Genomic DNA, 19,137 nt, shown 5'->3' on the forward strand with positions numbered 1-19,137 from the left:
AGGCACAGTTACCTGTAGGCTACTGTAGGAGGCTCTGTCCAGAGATAGAAATTAGTCAGTTATGTCATACAGTGCTTTATGATTTACAAGGGGTATATCACTTTTATGGCAACTTGAAAGTGGAACCAGCGTGTAGAATTTTCATGGGAGTGAAATATTTGGTTCTAGAAGACTTCCTATATTGGTGATGTGTTAATCTCTAAATGCTTGTCTCTGTTTTTCAAACTCTCGTCTTCTTTTTAGCCTTGTGGATTGACTGATTTTTTAGATTTTATTTATTCATTCATGAGAGACACACAGAGAGAGAGAGAGAGAGAGAGAGAGAGAAAGAGAGAGCCAGAGACATAAGCAGAGAGAGAAACAGGCTCCATGCAGAGAGCCCCGATGTAGGACTTGATCCCAGAACTCCAGGATAACGGCCTGAGCTGAAGGCAGACACTCAACCACTGAGCCACCCAGGCGTCCCTAGCCTTGTGGATTTATGTAATATATATTAAACATAATTCTCTAATGGTGCACAATCTTAAAATCAACCTAAGTAATGATTTTCTGCATAGAAATAGAGACAGCAGCTAGTGACAGAATGTGCAACTTTAAAATAATGAAGTTTCTGTATATGGCTTGTGAAGGTGACCCTAATTTAAATTTTAATTCATACTAGTTTCTCACTACTTGATACAAGTATATATGCTCTTTTAATATTGTTAGCTATGTATGTCTAGGTAGGCCTTTCATTTTCTATTTATGGAAAACTTGGGGAAAAAAACCATAAGAGAACAATCACTATGAAGTTTTAAGTAGGTAACACTCCTTTTATAATTATCTCAAGGAAACCTTAAGTAGTTCTTTTGATTCATGTGATCTACCTCATTATTCTTATTAAAATGATACATTTGCTAGAGTTTAGTTAGGATATATAATGGCATAAGTTAGTAGCCATTTAGAAATACTACTCTAATGTGCTAGCTTCTACTGCCCTAACTGGTGTGCTCCATGTGTGCACACACAGGAGTATGGATGGACAGGTGGGTCGTTTGAATGTTAGGAAATGGAAGTTCCTGTGTCTTGATGATTCTTGCAGGTTCTTGCAGTCTTATATTTTGAGTACACGGAATTCTGGTAATTTGTAAATAATAACTCGATATATTAGATTGAAAACAATGTATTATATTCTTTAAAAATTTCTGAGTATTAGGATGGTATGCCTTTTATAAATTAGTCCTCTTCTAACATCAGATCTCAGCATAAGTGATTAAAATGCACAGGCATAACAGCTCGAAGGTTGTAATTATAGAAAAACTCTTGCTAATTAGATATATGCAGCAATCTATACTTTGGGATTGAAGAAATGAGTAAAACTATTTTATCATGTAAATGGTGGTTTTTGCCATCGGACTGTCATGTATTAAAAGCCTAAGTTAAGAATGTATCATCTTGGAAAGTCACCAGTGAATTTCTTCTGCTCATGCCAAGTATTGAGAACAGGGAGACCAAAAAAGAGCTTTAGTCCCTCCTTGGAAGTCTGTCTGTACCATTCTGTACAACAGTAGTAATGACAATAATCTCTTCCTTGATGCTCATAGGTGCCATGCTCATTCTGACCCCAATTACTACATTCACTTCTGGATTCTGTAACACTATTTTAGGATTAGAATTCATTATTTATATTTTTGTTGCTGTTTCTTAGGCTTTGTGTTCATATTTACTTGTCCAGCAGTCCTCTCTTTAAAAGATAAATCATTTTACTGTATTTTATCTATCTTTTAAATCTTATTTATGGAGGAACTTAGGAAAGCGCATATACAAAATAGATGCCTGGTAAATGCTCATGACTAAAGTCTAGTGCTTTATTTCATTTGAGTTTGTTTTTAATTAGTTAACATTATTTTGCTTGCTTTCTAGGCACACAAACCAATGGTCTGGACTTTCAGAAGCAGCCTGTGCCCGTTGGTGGAGCAATTTCAACAGCCCAGGCCCAGGCTTTCCTTGGACATCTCCATCAGGTAGAATGCTCTGCTCAACATGAGGGAGAGTAAAAACTGGAGGCACAGAATGTTAGAACCTAGGGAAGTTACTTCAGTGTGCAGGACTTTTTTTTATATTTTTAAAAATTTATTATTCAAAGAGATAAAGAGAGGCAGAGACATAGGCAGAGGGAGAAGCAGGCTCCCTCTGGGGAACCTGATGTGGGACTCGATCCCAGGGCCCTGGGATCATGCCCTGAGCCAAAGGCAGACACTCAACCACTGAGCCACCCAGGTGCCCCCAGTGTGCAGGACTTTTTAAATCAATTAAAGCCTGGTGCTAATCACATCTGATTGTGTCCTTCAGAATGGCTAGACTGGAATCATAGTGTTTAATTGACTGTATAGCTACTGACCTCACCGTTGTGTGGAAAAAACAATTCTTTGTTATGAATGGAATGTACATAACAACTGTCACTGTGGGTCTGTGATGGCTCACTGAAGGTAGTAAATTACAGTCATCCAAAAGGATGTAGCCACCATTGCCCGAGACCTACTGTGTAAGACTCTCAGTTCAGAATATGTTTTCATAAACTGTATCTTCGTATGTCTTTTGAGCTTGTAAAATATATCTTTAGACTACCTGTACTTTGTATAAAAGAAGCTCCTGCACTTGAAACAATGGAATTTTAGAAAAGTCTTCTAGGGATCCCTGGGTGGCGCAGCGGTTTAGCGTCTGCCTTTGGCCCAGGGCGTGATCCTGGAGACCCGGGATCGAATCCCATGTCGGGTTCCCGGTGCATGGAGCCTGCTTCTCCCTCTGCCTGTGTCTCTGCCTCTCTCTCTCTCTGTGTGACTATCATAAATAAATAAAGAAAAAAATATTTAAAAAAAAAATAAAAGAAAAAAAGAAAAGTCTTCTAAAGTCCATTTATTTACAAATTCAGAGGAGTAGTATGCTGGTGGCAATTAGCATACTGGAGTGATGTCCTAGTTGACACACACTTTTGCTCAAGCGGATAGCTTTGTTTGCTTTTGAAAGTAGAGGAACTTCTGAAAAAAAAAAAAAAAGTGGAGGAACTTCTATATGAAACTTCCAGGTAAAATATTAAGATGATTTAGCATCTAAAATAATTTAAGACTGTATTGTAGAAAACCAAAAATATTATTTTCATATTGATTTTCTTCTAAAAACTTTTGTAAGTGCACCTGGGTGGCTCAGTTGATTAAGCATCTGCCTATAGCTCAGATCTCAGGGTCCTGGGATCGAGCCCTGCCTCGATCTGCTTCTCTCTCTCTACCTCTGTGTGCGGGCATGCATGTGGGCGTGTGCACACACGCGCGCATACTCTCTCTCTCTTTCTTAGATAGATAGATAGATACATAGATAGATAGTCTTTTAAAAAATAAAAACATGTGTAGCCTCCAACAAGTTTTCTGGTTTTTTAGAGGAATAACATATTTGGTAGTCAATTTATGTGGTACATATTAAGCCTCTACCTGGCTTAAATTTGTGATGGTCCAAATGTGTTAAAAAAAAAAAAAAATCCCAGAAAGTACATAGATGATATGCAGTCTTTTCTCCATTGGATCTGAATTCCAAGAAGAATGCAACTCTTGCACCAGCTCCAAGGCCTCCATCTACTGATTACCAAAATCATTGAACCTTCAGTATCTCCCCAAACCAAAGAACTTTAAAATCAAGGAACTTGATATGAAATCTTGACATCACTGAATTCTCCATTAAGATGTCAGTCCCTGCAGAATTGCTCACCATCTGATTAGACACATAATTAACATAAATGTGGCACTTACCTTCTGTTTCTAGCCCTCTTATTGACCAAATTCATACTCTTTTTCCTTACCATAATTATAAATGTGTGTACACATATACAAAGTAGATGATTTTAGTTCTATCACCCCATAAATTCCATGAAGATGGGAACCTTTTTTAAATCTTTATCCCAGTATTTTCCAAAGAGCCCAAAATATAATAGATGTTCAGTCATTTTTACTGAATAAATGAATGCTAAAGTTATATGGGAATAGAGAGGTAGAAATAATTAGCTGAACCTGTACAATCAAGGACATTTATCACAGGATGACTTTGAGCTAAGTTTTGAAGGATGTTGGGAGGTAGCTAAATGAAGTGGTAAAAGGATGCTCTCACTTTTTTTTTCAACTTTCTATTTTGAACACTTTCAAATTATAGAAAAGTTATAACTGTAGAACTGTTTTTGACTGAAAGCCCCTCATCTGGAATTACCAATTATTAGTATTTGCTGTCTTTGCTGTGTGTGTGTATAAACACACATATATAAAAGTGTACATATATATTTTTTTTCAAAATCATTTTAGATAAGTAGCAGGCACTATGACCTACTTCTAAGTACTTTGTCATGTTTTTCCTAAAAAACAGAATTCTTTTATACAGCTATAACATAAATTTCAAATTCCAGAAATTTAGCATCAATGCAATACTATTATCTAATGTTCAGTCAGTATTTAAGTGTTTTCTGATCTACAGTCTAGTCCACACCTTGCATTTAGTTGTCATGTCTATTTAGGCTTCTTTGTTCTGGAACAATTCCTAGTCTATCTTCATCTTTCATGATATTGACATTTTTTAAAAGTAGAAAACAACTGTTTTGTAGAAGGCCCCTCAATTTGAGTTTAATTTTTCCCTTGTGATTGGATCCAAGTTTTTGACAGGAGCACATTAGAAATTCTGTGGTATCACCTTGTCCCATTATTGTGATATTAAATTTGATTATTTGATAAAGGTAGTGTTTCAGATTTGTCCACTATAAAGGCAGTTTTCTTCCTCTTTGTGATTAGCAAATAATCCATGAGAGGGGATATTTTAAGACCTGTAACTATCCTGTTCCTCAACAAACTTCTACCCAGAAACCACATGACTTAAATAAAATCACATAGAAACTTTACTATTTTAACGCTTTGTACCAAAACTTTCCTCTGGCTCTTTGGTTGAATTCTTAGCCTTTGGATCTTAAGCATCTTTTCAGATAATCCTTCCTTGAATGCACTACATCTAAAATGTGTTCTCTGTAAATGTCTAGGTTTATTTCTGAGGGTTATTATCTATTAACAGGACTGTTAGTTTTATTTTTTTTATTTTTTATTTTTTAAAGATTTTATTTATTTATTCATGAGAGATACAGAGAGAGAGGCAGAGACACAAGCAGAGGGAGAAGCAGGCTCCACACAAGGAGCCCAATGCGGGACTCGATTCCAGAACCCCGGGATCACGCCCTGAGCCAAAGGCAGACGCTCAACCACTGACACACCCAGGTGCCCCCAGGACTGTTAGTTTTAAATAAAGGGTAGCAGTCTATTCATTTTAGCCCTGAACTCTATACTGAGCTCCATATCAACACATATTTAACTTCAGAAAACCTCAATGCAATGTTATATATCCAAGATGGAACTCACTAGCTTTCTATCAATGATACTACCTTTTTCCAGTCTCTCAGATTTGAACCCTAGAATAATTCACGACCTTTTTCTTTATCTATATCCAGCCAGTTACTGGGATCCTATGTAGCACTTCACAGTGTCTCTCATGTTAACTACTTTTTATGCTGACTGCTGCCATTCTAATTTAGGCTTCCATTTATTTTACCCTAGTTTATTTTCTTTTTCTCCCAACATAGTCTTTCTTTGTTTTCAAGACACTGGCATTTTTGAAAAGAATACAAACTAGTTATTTTGTACATTGTTGCTCAGTTGGGGTTTGCAGAGGAATACAACGTAAAGTAACTCTGTGTTCTTTAGTGGATCAAACTGGAAGGCACATGTGTCACTAATGGTGACTTTACCTTTTGTAATTGGTAAATATGTATGGAAAGATAGTTGAGAATATGTAAATATCATGTTATTCCTCAAATTTCACCCATTAGGGCATCCATTGATGACACTTAACCAGAATCAGTTATTATTAACATGATTGCCAAATAATGATCCTGATTCTAATCATGGTTTTAACTCTCTAAATGCATGAAATATATTAAGTGTTATGACAGACTTCCATGTGTGGTTTATAAGACAGATTCTTTATTTCGGCTGGCAGTTTTGAGTTATGACTATAAATGTTTTAAGACTTAGCTATGTAGGTGTATATATAAGGTTTTTACTCTGGTATGTACATGAAAATTTTGAAATTAGAATGAGTAGATAATTCTGATTATTTATAATGATACAAATAATGTATATAAGTAGCTTGTTATTTTTTTCTAATACAAAAAATGAAAGGTGAATTAAGTTGTTAGAATCTAAGTGTCCAATGAATACAAACACGATGCTATATAAGGATTGCCTAATACCAGTGAGACATGCCTGAAGAGGCTATTTTAGTGTGGGAAAGCATTTTTTAGAGAAGAAATATTAATAGCATTTTCTGGCGGGAGTGGAGGAACTGTGAACTTGTCCATTAAGTTTTCGCCCTCTGAGATAGATCTCTTTATGTTCTCAGTTCTAACTCAGTGACATTCACTTAGTAGAGATTCTTGAAATACTTGTTGATGTCAACTTACAGTATTAGACTAGAAATTTACCTGATTACATTGCTTCTAGGTCCAGCTCGCTGGAACAAGTTTACAGGCTGCTGCTCAGTCGTTAAATGTACAGGTAAGCTGGGTCATGGGATTATGGATCAGTTTTCCTCTTTTTTACCATATTTTTCTGATTTTTTAATAATGAGCATACAATAATTCTATAATAAGAAATACTTAGAGGTATTACCCTTTTTTATTACCTAATGTTATTAAGATCCAAATAATGATAATCATTGACATTAATGAAAATCCAGTTTATATTATGCTACTGCGAATGACAAAAGGTGAACAAGAAAAGTCCTATTTTCAGAGTTAGATATGTACGTTTAGTAAAATGTTTCTAAGTCATACAGTAATAACACATACCTAAACACAAAGCCAAATAATATCTTAATGCCCTTTTGTTTCCAGATGTCTTTTTATTTGTTATTTTATAGTGTAGAGGAAAGAGCACTGGACTGAGATACAAAGGTCTTAGGTTTGTACTGTCGGACTAACTAGCTGTGTGACCTTTGGCAAGTCATTTCACCTCGTGGGGTTCCTTTTGTCTTACATTTATTTAAGTGCGGAAGTTTAGAATCTTGCCATGGTTCCTCTCTGCTCTAAAGTGCTGATTCTAAGGTTTGTAACTAAACCTGTTATAGTCATTGATAGGCTTCATATAGTCAGAATTTTCAGAACAAAAGTTAAATCGGCTACTTTTCTGATACAGACCATATGGTAAAACATGGAGAGTTCAGTTATTCTTCACTCCATCATCATTTAGTGGATCTCCTTCCTTTCGGTATAGTCTTTAGGTTACTAACAGTCAAGAGGGGAAAAACCGTATTCTAGAAGATTGATTTCAGTGTTGCTAATGACTAAAGACCTTGAGTTGAGCATTCCAGGAAACCCAGTGGAATATGGACCTAGTAACACATGGAAGCAAGAAGAGAAAAGAAAAAGAGATAATGTGACCTTCCTTTCTGAGGGAGAGGAGGCAGAAAATTGCCTTGGTTGCCATGGTAAACTTTCATCCCTTAGAGAGATGTTGGCAAACAGGCTGTATCTCCAGTGCAGCATGTTTACAGTCCTGCACTGTAATTATCTCTCAATGACTGGCAGAATTAATCAGAGCCTTTATGTTAATTAGCCTTGCTGCAGTCCCCAAAACAGGTGGTGGGAAATATGCAAATCTATGCAGAATGTTAATGCTCTGCATACCCAGTTTTAATTACCATAAAATTTCCTCTTAGTGTCCCTTTTAGGAGTGTGTTCTCTTTCCCTCCTGACTGCAGCATTTTCCCTCTAAATTTGTGTGTTACTTGTTGGGATTTGCTAAGCTTACAGTTATTTTAAATATTAGATGAAAGGTTCTGTGGGTCAAGTAATCAGTCTCTGAGACGATATATTTAAGGAAGTTTCCCACTGACCACCGAATACATCTCAGAATGTTGGGATGGAGGGTCTGATGTAGAGGTGGATTAAGAATGTGCTCTTCCCTTATTCCTTATTTCCAGAGTTGAGGATTGGGTTTTTTAAAGAATCCTGTTGATCTGGGGAGGACCAATTTTTTTTTTTTTTTCTTGGAAGTTGTAACTAGAGCAGTGGAATATTGCTCTAGTTGGAACAAACTGAGTCTATGCCAAAAAGTATAGACTCATTGGAACAAAAAGTCTATACCAAAAACTTGTATTGTGGATAATTTTTATATTTTATTTTTCTACTTTTATTTTTTTTTCTACTTTTATATGTTCCATATTTGACCATTTATACTTAGAAAACAACAAATAGTAAATGTGATTTTTAAAGGAAAAAAGTCTAAAAACTTACTATGTCAAAATTAGGAAAATACAAAGATTAATAAGAAAGGAAAAGAGGGAAACCAGAAAACCTATGACTAGATAAATTCATGTTGTAAATAATTCTTAAAATATGGAGTTTTAAGTACAGTTTTTTTAGTCAGTCACTTGAACTCTCATGTTCCTTCCTGAACTGCTCAGTCTAAATCTAATGAAGAATCCGGAGAGTCACAGCAGCCAAGCCAGCCTTCCCAGCAGCCTTCAGTGCAGGCAGCCATCCCCCAGACCCAGCTCATGCTGGCTGGAGGACAGATAACTGGGGTAAGTCTCCACTAAGAATTCTAATAAGCTTTGTGTTGGAACTGCCATTGGTCAATACCTGATTAGTACTGTTTTTTGCAGTAGGTGCGCCTGGGTGGCTTGGTCAATCGGTTAAGTGTCTGCCTTCGGCTTGAATCATGATCCCAGAGTGCTGGGATTGCCCTGCGTTGGGCTCCTGCTCAGCGAGGAGTCTTGTTTCTCCTCTCCCTCTGCTCTTCTGTCCACTTGTATGCTCTCTCTCTCTCAAATAAATAAATAAAACCCTTTAAAAATCGGGACGGGGGGAGGTAGAGGAGGATGCCTGGGTGGCTCAGTGGTTGAGTATCTGCCTTTGGCTCAACTCAGGTCCTCATCCTGGGGTCCTGGGATCAAGTCCAGGACTCCCCGCAGGGAACCTGCTTCTCCCTCTATCTGTGTGTCTGCCTTTCTCTGTGTCATTCATGAATAAATAAAGTATTTAAAAAAAAAAAAAAGAAGAAAGAAGAAGGAGAAGAAGAAGAGGAGGAGGAGGAGGAGGAGGAGGAGGAAGAAGGAGAAGAAGAAGAGGAGGAGGAGGAGGAGGAGGAGGAGGAAGAAGAAGAAGAAGAAGAAGAAAGAAGAAAGAAGAAAGAAAGAAAGAAAGAAAGAAAGAAAGAAAGAAAGAAAGAAAGAAAGAAAGAAAGAAAGGAAGAAAGGAAGAAAGGAAGAAAGAAAGAAAGAAAAATGGTTTAGAGTGGACAGTGACATGGTTTTGCCTGACACTATTTTCTGTACTGTAGGAATTTTCTGTAGGCAGCTCTGAAAAAGGAATTACCTTTGTCATAAGTTTTCAGGGTATCTTTTCTTACTTTTGCAGATGCTTTAGATAAACTAAACACTTCTTTAAACTCATGTTTCAACCGTTGCTTCATCATGCCAGTGAAGTCATCCTGTAACTGAGACCATTACATTGATGAAATTATAGTGGTTAGTTTGGAGTTCTGATATTGCTGCAGAGTAGAAGTTAAAGAACAGACCAGTACCTACAAAAGAAAAACATTTTCTTTGAAGTCACGGTGTAATGTTCTCAAATGAAACCTCTGGTCTCCTGCCCTGGCTCTGCAGTTTGCTGTCTGGGCTAATCTACTTGTCTCCCTATGCCTCATTTTTCTTTCAGTTAGATGAGGATGTTCTCCATGTAAGATGCATCTCATATTATTCAAAGGTGAAGAGTCCCAATATTTGTGAAACTCAAAGAACAGTGTTTGGCACGTAACCATCAATAAATGTCATTTACTTTTATTGGTAATAAATTGGCCTTCTCATGAATATATTAAGTTTTTAACTTTTCAGCTTTCTTTGTTTTAATACTTCAAAAATATATATTTTAAAAGATTTCATTTTATTATTTATTCATGAGAGACAGAGACAGACAGAGAGAGAGGGAGGGAGAGACAGAGACAAGGCAGAGGGAGAAGTAGGCTCCATGCAGGGAGCCCGACATGGGACTCCATCCCGGGTCTCCAGGATCACGCCCTGGGCTGAAGGCGGCGCTAAACAGGTGAGCCACCCGGGCTGCCCAAGACTCCAAAAATATTTTTCCAATGTTGAACATTTGTCTGTTACTTTGTGGGTGGAAAGGCTAGGAGAGAGATAAGAGTTGTTATTGTTCAATTCATATCACATCAGCCCACACAATGTTTTCTTTTTTCTTTTTCTTTTTCTTTTTCTTTTTTTTTTTTTTGTTAAGTATGTCTTGGTAATGGAAAAGCTCTTTTAAGAAATGTCCCAAAACTGGGACACCTGGGTGGCTCAGGGCATGATCCCAGTGCAGAGATCAAGTCCCACATCAAGCTCCCTGTGAGGAGCCTGCTTCTCCCTCTGCCTGTGTCTCTGCCTCTCTCTCTGTGTCTCTCATGAATAAATAAATAAAATCTTAAAAAAAAAAAAAAAAGAAGACATGTTGCAAAACTGTTTTTAGAAATCCCCTTAATAGAGACAAACTGTAAGAGTCTCTTAACCTTAGGAAACAAACTGAGGGTTGTTGGAGGGGAGGTGGGTGGGGGGCTGGGGTAATAGGGTGATGGGCATTAAGAAGGGCATGTGATATAATGAGCACTGGGTGTGATATGTAACTGATGAATCACTAAACTGTTCCTCTGAAACTAATAATACATTATATGTTAATTATAATTGAATTTAAATAAAATTTTTAAAATAAAAATTCCTTCAATAGAGATTGATATATTTGTGTATTATATATTATATAAAATATTTATAAGCAAATATACTTGATAGATATTAAGTTTTTGAATGGTTTGATTTTGATTCTTTTGACTCTAATATGCAGATTGTATTGGACCCTTTTAGGAGGGTTGTACCACTAAGTGAATGCACTTAAGAATATATTCCAAGGTGGGGTACCTGGCTGGCTCAGTCAGAAGAGCATGTGAATCTTGATCTCAGGGTCATGAGTTCAAACCCCATGTTGGGGGTAGAGATTATTTAAAAAAAAAAAAAAAACTTTTAAAAGTAAAAAGATATTCTAGGGTTCTTTCTTGTCTGATTAGAATATGCCACCGAAAGGAAGGCAAAACACACTACTTTGTGTTTGAAATAAGTTGCATTATGAAAGCAAGTTTAAATCTGCTCTAAATACATTTCCTGTTTTACTGTTTGGGTTTGTTTGGGGTGATTAGTGTCTACAATAGTAAGAGACACTTGGGATTCCAGGTTCTTGTGGCTGGAGCTTCTATTAAACCTGGGCATTAGGATTCATTTGCATGTAAAGAGAGCGGCTGTCACCACCTGTTTCACCGAGATAATGTGTTAGGAAGGGGATGTGAAGTTGCAGAGACCCAGTGCTTTTCAATAACAGAAAGGACTGGGTTGGGGAGGGCTGTCGGGAGACTTGGAAAAGAAACAAATGGAGCTCATATTCTTTAGTCATATCTTAGGGCATAATGGAAATGATGGAATATGGCAGAGATTCATGCTAATGGCAAGCAGCTGGGCCTTATCAGTTCTTTCCGTGGTCAGACCCAGCATCCTTGTTCCTCATTCATCTGACTAATCACTTGATGTTCTGTTTGGTGTAAATTTCTTTTCATATCCTGTCAGCATTGATTCTTTTTTTCCTTGCTTACTAGTTAATTACTTTTTTTGCCTGAACCCCAGGGCCCTGGACAAGCTTGAATGATTGTTTAAGTCCAGAGTGAGGAACACCATTTTCATTTAAATGTTCTGCTAGTAATGGTAGCTTGATTGCTGATGAATGGTTTAGTGTCATAGTAACCGTGTGAAGTTGGGTAGCCAAGGTCTTACACCACTTGAGTTACCTACACAAAGTAAATTGGCTTGCATCAGGGCCCCTTCTCCTTCAAACCTTTCAGATTGTTTGTTCTCATTTTGTTTAGCTTACTTTGACGCCAGCCCAGCAGCAGTTACTGCTACAGCAGGCCCAGGCCCAGGCCCAGCTGCTGGCTGCTGCAGTGCAGCAGCATTCCGCTAGCCAGCAGCACAGCGCTGCTGGTGCTACCATCTCAGCCTCCGCCGCCACGCCCATGACGCAGATCCCCCTGTCTCAGCCCATCCAGATCGCACAGGTGAGTGAGTAGCTCCTGGGGCTGGAGCAGGAAGTTGAGAAAAAAACGACAGGTTTTCTTTAGTATAAAATTCACTTTCTGATTGTTCATGTAGGTCCTTCAAGGCCTGGAAAGCTCTAGATCAGTGAACTATGTGGTAGCCTTCCTTACCACTGAACAAGAAGTAATATGTTTGTTTGCTTATTTGAGTTGATATTATAAACACATAACTGATTATTTGAATAACTGTTTATATTAAGTGACAATTCTTGAATAATTAGTTGGCATATTTCTGAAGCAGAGGATTACTGTATTTATTTTAATTAGCTAATTATGGCAGGCATGGGTTCTTTCATGTGCTCTGTAGTGAATGTTGACACTTGTGTGTGTGAGAGATGGCACATCATCTTTCTGCTACAGAGTGGTTAACTCCGACAGAACTGTATTAGAATGTTGTTTGGTTTCAGTTTTCACATTTTAAGGCAAGGTATCGAGAGATAATAAAAAGTTATCTAAGAGGCATAGACAGTACTACCAAGGAAGAAAGGTAAATGAAATCCTTTATTTCAAGGAGAGGAAAAAAGTACAAGTGTCATATCAGTAAGTCATACAAAGAATTCTTATGAGTCTAGTGCTAGACGAGGGTCTTTATCCCCCTAGAGAAGACTCAGAAGTGGATTTGTGTTGTAGCTAGAGTTTGATTAGATGTGGAAAAAAAAGCCAGTTAACTATATGAGTAAAGAATAGATATCACTAATCCTTATGACCATTATATACAGGTTTTATCAAGATAATGTTTAGTTTGGGGTACTTTCTTCATCACCAAATACATGTTTTTAGTGTGTAAGATTTGAGACCCTATGGTGACATTATTCTAATAAGATAATGTGCACGAAAGCAAATTGAAAATTATAAAATGCTAAAACCAAGATGAGCAAGTTTAATACACTATGGATTGGATTTTTATATGGATAGCTATTTTTAGGTATTTTTACACTGATTTCTCATACTTGTGTCAGATTTAATGAATCATTATAGATATTTTAATTTATTGATGCAAATTCAGACATAGTGCTCTCAATTTTTACTTTGAGAAAGATCAGTTGAATATTCAAATACTCTTCAAATATTCTTTTCTCACTTGATTTTAAAGCCCATATTGGTCTTTACATGTTAGAACACTCAACCGTAATCATTTGTTCTGAGGAAATTGGAAATAACTATTGGAAATTAGGTTTGGCCTAAGTTATGATGCAGCAGATACCCCCAAGAATCATAAATCCTTGGGGTGGTCCCAGGTTTCCTCCCATGCTTTGTGAACATACTCAGAGCACACCCAGTTCCCAAGAATGGAAGGATGTAAACTACTAACTCTTTTTTATGTGGGTGACACAGTTCATAATCTGGGAACCTTATGATTCAGGGAGTTTTTGTTTCAGGATCTCCAATCTGTGTTTTAATTCTGGTTTTCTAGGATCTGCAGCAACTGCAGCAGCTTCAGCAGCAGAATCTCAACCTGCAGCAGTTTGTGTTGGTGCATCCAACCACCAACTTGCAGCCAGCGCAGTTTATCATCTCACAGACACCCCAGGGCCAACAGGGTGAGCTCCTCCCCAGCAACCCCTAGCATAGCACTGCATAGGGCTGCCACTTAAGGAACCGTACATCCGCTGCTGTCATTCTGTCTATCAGCACAATGTTTTCATTTCATTTACTTTAAACTCAGTATTCAGGTGCACCTGGGTGGTTCAGTCTGTTAAGCATCTGCCTTCGGCTCAGATGACAATCCTGGGGTCCTGGGATCCAGTCCTGCATTGGGCTCTCTGCTCAGCGGGGAGTTTTCTGGTCTCTCTCCTTCTCCCCCCGATTTGTGTGTGCGCTCTCTCTCTCTCTCAAATAAATAATAAAATCTTGAAAATAAATAAATAACCTCGGTATTCATGTTAAGAAAAATATATTTTTTGGTCATGCACACCACATGTTGAAGTCGTCTTTTACTGTCTTTCATCTGTTTAATCACTAGGGGGGACCAAGAGTTTGGCCAAAAGTCTAAATGAAATCCTTCAACATAAATTACTTCTGGTATTTTGATAGTTTTTCTTGGGAATGTATTAAAAAATGTGGGCTGAGCATTAAAATCATATGCTTCTAACAATCATATATTTTCTTTTAAAGTGTGAGAAGAGTATTATATTAGAAGTTGCAGATTTTTTAGTGGTAAATATTGTCGTGTCATTTCTGTATCAGTTAAGTTCAGTCATGTTTATAGTTGGTTAATGGAATCAGTGTGGAGAGTGACAGGGTAGCGAGGCTTTCTCCCAAGGGAAAGTGCATCTCTACCAAGTCCGCATTATTTCTGTCCTTTAGCCTTCCTCTTAATGATTAATTCCAAAATCTTTTTCTTTTCTAAGATTTTATTTATTTATTCATGAGAGACCCAGAGAGAGAGAGGCAGAGACACAGGCAGAGGGAGAAGCAGGCTCCATGCAGGGAGCTTGACGTGGGACTTGATCCCGGGTCTCCAGGATCACACCCTGGGCTGAAGGCGGCACTAAACCGCTGAGCCACCCGGGCTGCCCTCCAAAATCTTTGGTTGTGTAAATATCTGTTCCACTTAATAGATAGTCTGCTCCTTTCATGAACCAGACAGTTCTCTGGTCCAACGTATACTGGCAGTTTCTACTGGATTCTGGGGTAAGATGAGCTCTTTTTTGAGTTTCAAGTTGCTTCCATTTAGAATATTTCTTCATTTTCATCTATTCCTTACTAATGTAAAGGATTGGCCAGTCAGAAAGGTCATCAGACAGGTTATCAAACACATACACATCAATTTTAGTTTGATGTCCAATTCTTCCTACTCAAGTCATGTTTAACAAGTTTGAATTTAAGGCAAATAAGACATTAAAAGTTTTAAGATCGATAAGGTTATCAAGAGATCAGTAGGAGATCTTCATTTTACTTTCTTATATTTTATTTTGCCGTATGTTCGCAATAATCTTTATTGTTTCTGATATGACATGTTTATGTTTTACAGGACTCCTGCAAGCGCAAAATCTTTTAACGCAACTACCTCAGCAAAGCCAAGCCAACCTCCTACAGTCGCAGCCAAGCATCACCCTCACCTCCCAGGTCAGTTTTCTCCCATTAAGGGTTGCTTTCTCTTGCCCTGGTGTTTTGAGGGATTCTTGAACTTTATTAAATTAAAAACAGCGAAACCCCATAATACTCTACTAAAAGTTATCCAGATAGTTTTCACAAACTGATCAAAAATTCAAAGCAAAACTCATCAGCTTGTAAAACAATGCTACCAAATTGACGTAGTCTTTGAAAATCTTCGAGGAGTTCCTATTTTCTTTTATGTTTATAAAGAATAACTTTGTTAGTGGCAGATGAGTAATGGGTTCTGACTATTTGACATCTTCTTGTCTTCTTCCACCCCTCCCTGTGGTTGGCAGTAGAGATTACCACTTGCGCTAGAAACCTAGTGCCTTAGTTGAAACACATCATTGTCCTTTGTCCTATCTCAGAAATTGCAAAGAAGCTCTGATATCTCTATTTTCTTTCCTCTCAACTTCAAGATGTTGCTTTAGCTCATTTCTACTAGAGTTTAATTATATAAAATGTGTATGTCTAGGTATCTTAAGATTTGAGCTTTAGATCTAGTTTATTTCTTAACCAGCTATGACTTTGAGCATGTCATTTCACCTCTGTGGACCGTCATTTTTTTCTTCTGTAAATTAGATGATTGAACTGACTGATCCTGAATCCCTCTTCCAGCTCTGATTCTCTTTATCTGTAATCTTGGAAGTTATCATTAGCACATTAGCACAGGTTTGACAAAATTCAACATCTGTTTAAGATAAAAATTCTTGCTAATAGGAATAGTTTTCAAACCGAGTAAAGACATCTACAAAAAAAAAAAAAACCTACATCATACTTTCCCATTAAGATCAGGAATAAGGCAAGGATGTCCGCTGTTACCACTTTTATTCAGCATTGTACTATAGGTCCTAGCAATAAGACAAGAAAAAGAAATAAAGGACATATAGATTAGAAAGGAAGATGTAAACCTGTTTTATTTAGTAGAGGACATGATCGTCTATGTACACAATCCTAAGGAATCTACAAAAAGCTGCTGGAATTAATAAGTGAATTTAGCAAGAATGTAGGATTATATTCTTATAATCAGTATTAACTATGATTGTTTGGAAGTTTTTTGTTTTTTTTTGTTTTTTTGTTTTTTGTTGTTTGGAAGTTTAAATTAAGAGGAAAAATATTTATAGTACTTATGGATAAATTTAAAACATTTTAAAATTTAAAACATTTGTAAGACTTAATTAAACATTGAAAACTACAAAATATTGCTGAGTTGAAATTAAATGGAGAGATATAATATTTTCTTGAATCAGAAGAAGTTGTTAAAATGTGAATTCTTTTCCAAATTGATCTATAAATTCAACACAATTCCAGTCAATACAATAGGCTTTTTTAAATAGAAATTTGCATGGTCTTTCTAACATTTATATGGAATTGTAGAGGACATAGAATGATCAAAACAATTTTGAAAATAAAAATATTAAAAGATTACCTCATGTCAAGAACTGTTATCAAGCTACAGTAATGCAGATAGCATGATAATGGTGCATGGATAGAAATGAAACAGAAAGAAGGTTAAGTAGACCTGTACATCTATGGCCAACTGATTTTCCACAAAGGAGCCAAAGGATTTCAGTGAGAAAAGGAAAGTCTTTGGTTATCCATCAGCAAGGGAAAAAAAAAAAGAATCTTGATTTTATTTTATGCAATTTACAATGATTAATTTGAAATAGGTTATGGACCTGACCTTCCAGAAGAAAACTTAGGGAAAAATCTTTGTTTCTTTGGAAATAAAATGGTTTTTAAAAGATTTTATTTATTTGAGAAAAAGAGAGAGCACAAGCGGTAGGGAGGGACAAAGGGAGAGAGAAGAAGCAGATTCTCCACTGACCAGGGAGCCCAGCATGGGACTTGATCCCAGGAACCCATGATCATGACCTGAGCCAAACGCAGACACTTAACTGAGCCACCCAGGTGCCCCAAAGTAATGATTTCTTAAATAGGACCCAAAAGGGGGTGCCTGGGTGTGTCAGTCAGTTAAGTGTCTGACTCTTGATTTTCAGTTTAACTCTTTTTTTTTTTTTTTTTTTTTTTCAGTTTAACTCTTGATTTCAACTCAGGTCATGATCTTGGGGTCATGGGTCAAACCCCGTATTGGTCTTCACAGTCAGCAGGGAATCTGCTTCTCTCCTCCCTTTCCTCTGCCTCTCACATGCCTGCATTCTCACTATAAAATAAATCCTTTAAAAAAAAATAGAACAGCAGCCCGGGTAGCTCAGCGGTTTAGTGCCACCCGGGTGGCTCAGCGGTTTAGTGCCGCTTTCAGCCTAGGGTGTGATCCTGGAGACCCGGGATCAAGTCCCATGTCAGGCTTCCTGCGTAGAGCCTACTTTCTCCCTATGTCTGTGCCTCTCTCTCTCTCTCTCTCTCCCTCTCTCTCTCTCTCTGTGTGTGTGTCTCATGAATAAATAAATAAAATCTTAAAAAATAAAGGACATGAAAAGCCTAATCATAAAAGAAAAATTAATAAATTTAATTTTATAAAAATTAAAAAAAATTTTTTTAAATACTAAAAGGCACAGAATGAAAGAGAATATTCTTCAAATTTATATCTGATAAAAGACTGTTCAGATTTTATAATGAATTCACACAACTCAATAATAAGACAACTTGATTTTAAAAAAAAATAAAAGGGCAGGGGGCAGCCTGGGTGGCTCAGCGGTTTAGCGCCGCCTTCACCCCAGGGCCTAATCCTGGGGACCCAGGATCGAGTCCCACGTCGGGCTCCCTGCATGGAACCTGCTTCTCCCTCTGCCTGTGTCTCTGCCTCTCTCTCTCTCTCTTTCTGTGTCTCTCGTGAATAAATAAATAAAATCTTAAAAAGAAAAAAAAAGGATGGGTATGTGCAAAATGTTTGAAAGTATTTAACCAAAGAAGATATGCAAAGCCCAGTAAACATACCAAAATAATGCTCAAAATCATTAGTCATCAGGGAAATGCAAAGGAAATAGCACTACACATCCACTAGAAAGAGCAAAATTAAAAAGACTCTGACAATACCAAGTGTAAAGCAACTGGGCTGTTTTATATATCATTAGTGGGGTTGTAAGTTGGTGCAAACAGTTTGGCAGTTTCTTTTCTTTTCTTTTCTTTTCTTTTCTTTTCTTTTCTTTTCTTTTCTTTTCAAGATTTTATTTATTTATTCATGAGAGACACAGAGAGAGAGAGGCAGAGACACAGGCAGAGGGAGAAGCAGGCTCCATGCAGGGAGCCTGACGTGGGACTCGATCCCGGGTCTCCAATCACACCCTTGGCTGAAGGTGGTGCTAAACCACTGAGCCACCCAGGCTGCCCGGCAGTTTCTTATAAAATTAAATATGCACATACGTTATGACCCAGCAGTTCTCCTCCTAGAAATGGAAGCATATGTCCACACAAAGACCTGTATATAAATGTTCAAAGCAGTTTTATTCATCATCACCCAGACCGGAAATAATCTAAATGTCCATCAGTTGGTGAATAAGTAACATGATTTTTCCATATCCATAGGATGGAATACTACTCAGCAATACAAATACTTCTGAAACATTCACCAGCATGTTTAAATTTTGGAAGCATTATGTTAAGTGAAAGAAGCGAAACATAAAAGGTCTGAATACCATATGATTCAATGTGTATGGTGTTTTAGAAGATAGAACTATAGGGATAGAAATCGTATCAGTACTGCCAGGGGCTGAGGGCTAAGGGTGGAGATTGGTAGCAAAGAGCACAAAGAAACTTTTGTAAGGGATAGAAATGTTCTGTGTTGTAATTGTCATAGCAGTTCATGACTATATACAGTTGTACACTTTATATAGAG

At 37.3% G+C, this 19,137-nt stretch overlaps 1 protein-coding gene across 5 annotated transcripts in view; it reads left to right on the top strand.

The window, feature by feature from the left end:
- The window catches only part of POU2F1 (POU class 2 homeobox 1), a 187,006-nt gene that overhangs the window by 126,960 nt on the left and 40,909 nt on the right, over window positions 1-19,137 (top strand). For all 5 annotated transcript variants that reach the window (XM_072830448.1, XM_072830452.1, XM_072830450.1 and 2 more), the window contains 6 exons: window positions 1,903-2,003; window positions 6,558-6,611; window positions 8,521-8,640; window positions 12,015-12,203; window positions 13,657-13,783; window positions 15,217-15,311. In XM_072830448.1, coding sequence (XP_072686549.1) covers window positions 1,903-2,003; window positions 6,558-6,611; window positions 8,521-8,640; window positions 12,015-12,203; window positions 13,657-13,783; window positions 15,217-15,311 — 686 coding nt within the window. The remainder of the gene's footprint in view (window positions 1-1,902; window positions 2,004-6,557; window positions 6,612-8,520; window positions 8,641-12,014; window positions 12,204-13,656; window positions 13,784-15,216; window positions 15,312-19,137) is intronic.

This window comes from Canis lupus, chromosome 6 (genome assembly GCF_048164855.1).
Source record: "Canis lupus baileyi chromosome 6, mCanLup2.hap1, whole genome shotgun sequence".
Taxonomy (NCBI): domain Eukaryota; kingdom Metazoa; phylum Chordata; class Mammalia; order Carnivora; family Canidae; genus Canis; species Canis lupus.